At 33.4% G+C, this 3,906-nt stretch overlaps 1 protein-coding gene across 1 annotated transcript; it reads left to right on the top strand.

Moving 5' to 3' along the window:
- Positions 1–527: 527 nt before the first annotated feature.
- Positions 528–2,767, top strand: LOC104219137 (beta-amyrin 6-beta-monooxygenase-like). The gene is made up of 3 exons (XM_009769772.2): positions 528–1,579; positions 2,018–2,205; positions 2,305–2,767. The coding sequence occupies exons 1-3, from the start codon at positions 625–627 to the stop codon at positions 2,602–2,604; spliced, it is 1,443 nt and encodes a 480-aa protein (XP_009768074.1). The 5' UTR covers positions 528–624; the 3' UTR covers positions 2,605–2,767.
- Positions 2,768–3,906: the final 1,139 nt, after the last annotated feature.

The following is a 3,906-nucleotide window of genomic DNA, read 5'->3' as shown; positions in this document are numbered from 1 at the left end:
TATGCAGCGTGATTTAGAATTAATCAGGCAAGTGAATTTCTGAATACTAGAAAAAGTTCTAAAATAAGTTACAGTAGTTAGTTAAGTAAAAATAGAAAAATTAATCATAATTTAAAAAACGTATGAAAATCTTAACCCAAAAAGAATCAACCAAGATGTAAAATTGTTGTATTGGCATTCCTAGAGCTAGAACACACATCACCAATATTTTGCTGATCCAAAAAAATCGAGAATAGATGAAGAAAACAATTTAAAAAATTGATCCATTAAATGGTTAAAGTGGACAGCTATGATTTTAAAAATAAAAATTGATATCATATAATCCTAAGGCAGAAGAAGACAAAGTAGAGAATCGTATAAATCACCTCCTAATTCTGCAAATCTTGTCTTGTTTATTTAAAGCCCAAAAAATGTTAAAAATTCCATTAAACTATTTCCAAAAAATAGTTGTTGTTGTATTTCCAAATTTTCTTCAATTCTCATATTCAAGTAATCCTATATCCTTCAAATTGTCTTATTTATCTTCGGTGTTGTCCAATTAGCTTAAGCCCTTCACATCCTATATATATCTGCACTTGTACACTCACTTCTCCAATATATAGCAAAAAAAGAAGAGAAAAAGAAATGGAAGCCATGATTTCTTACCTATTAGCTCTGCTATTTCTTCCTCTATCTCTCACTTTCATCTTCTTCCTTCGTAAACGCCATTCGAATAGCAAAAAACTTCCACCAGGAACATCTGGATGGCCATTGTTAGGAGAAAATATGGAGTTTGCCTTATTAGGTCCTGAGAAATTCATCAAAAAAAGAATGGAAAAGTACTCACCTCAAGTGTTCCAAACATCAATCATGGGAGAGAAAATGGCTGTGTTTTGTGGTGCACAAGGGAATAAGTTCTTATTCTCAAATGAGAACAAACTTCTCACATCCTGGTGGCCAAAATCCATGAAAAAGGCATTGCTTTTCCCTGAATTTGCTGAGAGTTCATTGAAAGAAGTATCCGCTTTACAACGCGGTTTTCTCCACGATATTCTCAAGCCTGAGGCTCTAAAACAATACATTCCAGTTATGGATTCAATGGCCCGAGATCATCTAGATGAAAATTGGATTCCTAATAATGGAGTAGTCAAGGTTTTCCCATTGTCAAAGAAGTACACATTTGATTTGGCGTGTCGATTGTTCATGAGTTTGGTAAATCCTGAGGAAATAAAAAGGTTAGCTGATCCTTTCACTCTTGTTACAAATGGAATATTTTCTATGCCTATTGATTTGCCCGGAACAGCTTATAATCGCGCTATCAAAGGCGGGAAAATGGTGAGGGTTGAACTTATGAGGATCATTACACAGAGGAGAAAGGAATTACAAATGGAGAATAAGGAGACAATAGCAGGAGGCAGAGACTTGTTGTCGAAAATGTTGCTTGTTACTGATGAAAATGGAAGGTTTATGAGTGAAATGGAGATCTCCAACAATCTAATAGGAATGCTAGTGGCGAGCTTTGAGACTACTAGTAGTGCAGCCACTAGTGTTTTGAAGTATCTGGCTGAACTTCCCCACGTCTACGATCAAGTTTACAAGGGTAAATTAAACATGTCTTTGGAAAATGAAAATCTAAATGTTACTATACTTAATTCATAAATAGGTAAAGTACTTAAATTGGTGGACAAATCTACTAGCCTGATTGGCCAAGCTTCTCCGTGGTCTAAAGTATTTTTTTCCAAAATTGAAGTGTTTGGCCAAGCTTTTAGATGAAAAAAAATTTATTTTTGAGTAGAAGCAAAAGTAGTTTTAGAGAAGTAGAAAAAATTAGCTTCTCCCCAAAAAACATACTTTTGAAAAGCTGTTTTGAGAAAAATACACTTAGAAGCAATTTTTAAAAGGTTGGCCAAACACTAATTATTTTTCAGAACTGTTTTTCAGAAAAAACACTTCTCAAAATAGGCTGATGTTAAAAGCTTGGCCAAACAGACTATATGTCGAATATATTCACATGACAAAAAATATTGTTTGATGACAGAACAAATGGCAATAGCAAAGTCAAAAGGAGAAGATGAGTTGCTAAGTTGGGAAGACATTGAGAAGATGAAGTATTCTTGGAATGTAGCACGTGAATCACTAAGGCTAACTCCACCAGCTCAAGGAGCTTTTAGAGAAACAATCACTGATTCTACATATGCAGGTTTTACCATTCCAAAAGGGTGGAAGGTACAAAATTAAATACTTTCATTTTGTTACTAGCTATCTTCATTCCTATCTATATCTATAATATATACGGGGTTTGTGAAAATGACATGTTTTTTACAGACATTTTGGTCAGTGCACTCAACACATAAGAATCCGAAATACTTCTCTAATCCTGAAAAGTTTGATCCAACGAGGTTTGAGGGGAGTGGACCTGCACCCTACACGTTTATACCCTTCGGGGGAGGACCTCGGATGTGCCCTGGAAAAGAGTATGCTCGACTGGAAGTACTAGTGTTGATGCACAATGTGGTCAAAAGGTTTAAACTTGAAAAGGTTATTCCAGATGAGAAGATTGTGTTCCATGCTTCTCCTGTGCCAATGCATGGCCTTCCTGTTCGCCTTCTGCCTCATGGAAATTAGTAGAATTTCATCTCAGGAAGTGAATTATGTTCTGGTTTTAATTAGTTTGAGCAAAATTAAGATATGACAATCGTTTTATATAAACCCTGAATAATTGTAATACTAGTATGAAAATAAGTTGTTGCATTCAAATTACATGGATATGTTTATCTTTCGTTACCAATTTATATCAAGATTGCGTGAGTGAAAATTTAGTATGAGATTTCCTAGCGTGAATATGAATTTAGTCGGGTTTCAATGCGAATACTAAGTGAGAAACCAAAAAAAAAAAAAAGAAAAAGAAAATATCACTCAAAATCTACATCAACTCGAAACACACAAAAAATAGAAAGAATACTAGCTACATATTGTTGGGCGATTTGCAGCCATAGCCTATATTTATGCCACCTTTTAACATGTACCCTATTTTTAAAAACTATTGATTTGGTAGCCAACTAACAAAAAATTAGTAATAATATGACCATTATACCCCTGACAAAACATATAGAAGATGCATCACGCATAAATCAATTTATGGTTCTCCTCATCACCCCGTCTCTCCTCAGATCGCCTCTCGCAAACCAGAAATTTGAACCAGATTCAAATTCCAAATTCAAAATTACAAAATACATTGTAAGTATTCCAATTCATCTTCAAAATTCAAAATAGTTTTTGAAACTGATTGATTTCATGATAGATGTTTCTATAATTATTTTCGTAATTCGCACTTGAATATATGTTTCTGATTGATTGATTGAAGTTGTTTGACGGATGAAACATGAACTTTTCACTGATAGATTAAACTAATGAATGAATTTGCATTCTAAATCTGTTTCACGTTGAATTCTAACATTCTAATCCGACAAATTCAAATATGCTGAAGTTTTCCACTGCATAATATGCTGAAGTTTTTGGTTTATTTGCTAAACAAGCTGAGTTTTTACATATACTGAAGTATTTGTTTTGTAGTGTAATCAAGCTGAAGTTATTTAGTTCATATGTAAAAACTTCAGGAAAACAAGCTGAAACATAAATTACAATTACTATTGCACAAAAACTTCAGCATAAAGTGATGAAGTTGTTTAGTTCATCTTTAAAAACTTCAGCAAAACAAGCTGAAGTTTTCTTCCTGGGTAAAAATAAAACATAAATTAAAATTACTTATTGCACAAAAACTTCAGCATGAGATGCTGAAGTTGTTTAGTTCATCTTTAAAAACTTCAGGAAAACGAGCTGAAGTTTCCCTCCTCCACTGGGTAAAAAATAAAACATAAATTTAAATTACATATTGCACAAAATCTTCAGCATAAAGTGCTGAAGTTA

Source organism: Nicotiana sylvestris, chromosome 2, assembly GCF_000393655.2.
Source record: "Nicotiana sylvestris chromosome 2, ASM39365v2, whole genome shotgun sequence".
Classification (NCBI taxonomy): Eukaryota; Viridiplantae; Streptophyta; class Magnoliopsida; order Solanales; family Solanaceae; genus Nicotiana; species Nicotiana sylvestris.
Note: the sequence above shows the minus strand (reverse complement) of the source record. Positions and strands in the feature narration are given on the sequence as shown.

Excerpts from the sequence above, each read along its gene's own strand:
- LOC104219137 (XM_009769772.2), top strand. The coding sequence starts at position 625 with ATGGAAGCCATGATTTCTTACCTATTAGCTCTGCTATTTCTTCCTCTA. Across the intron at positions 1,580-2,017 it reads CTACGATCAAGTTTACAAGG|AACAAATGGCAATAGCAAAG; the intron begins GTAAATTAAACA and ends GTTTGATGACAG. Across the intron at positions 2,206-2,304 it reads CCATTCCAAAAGGGTGGAAG|ACATTTTGGTCAGTGCACTC; the intron begins GTACAAAATTAA and ends TGTTTTTTACAG.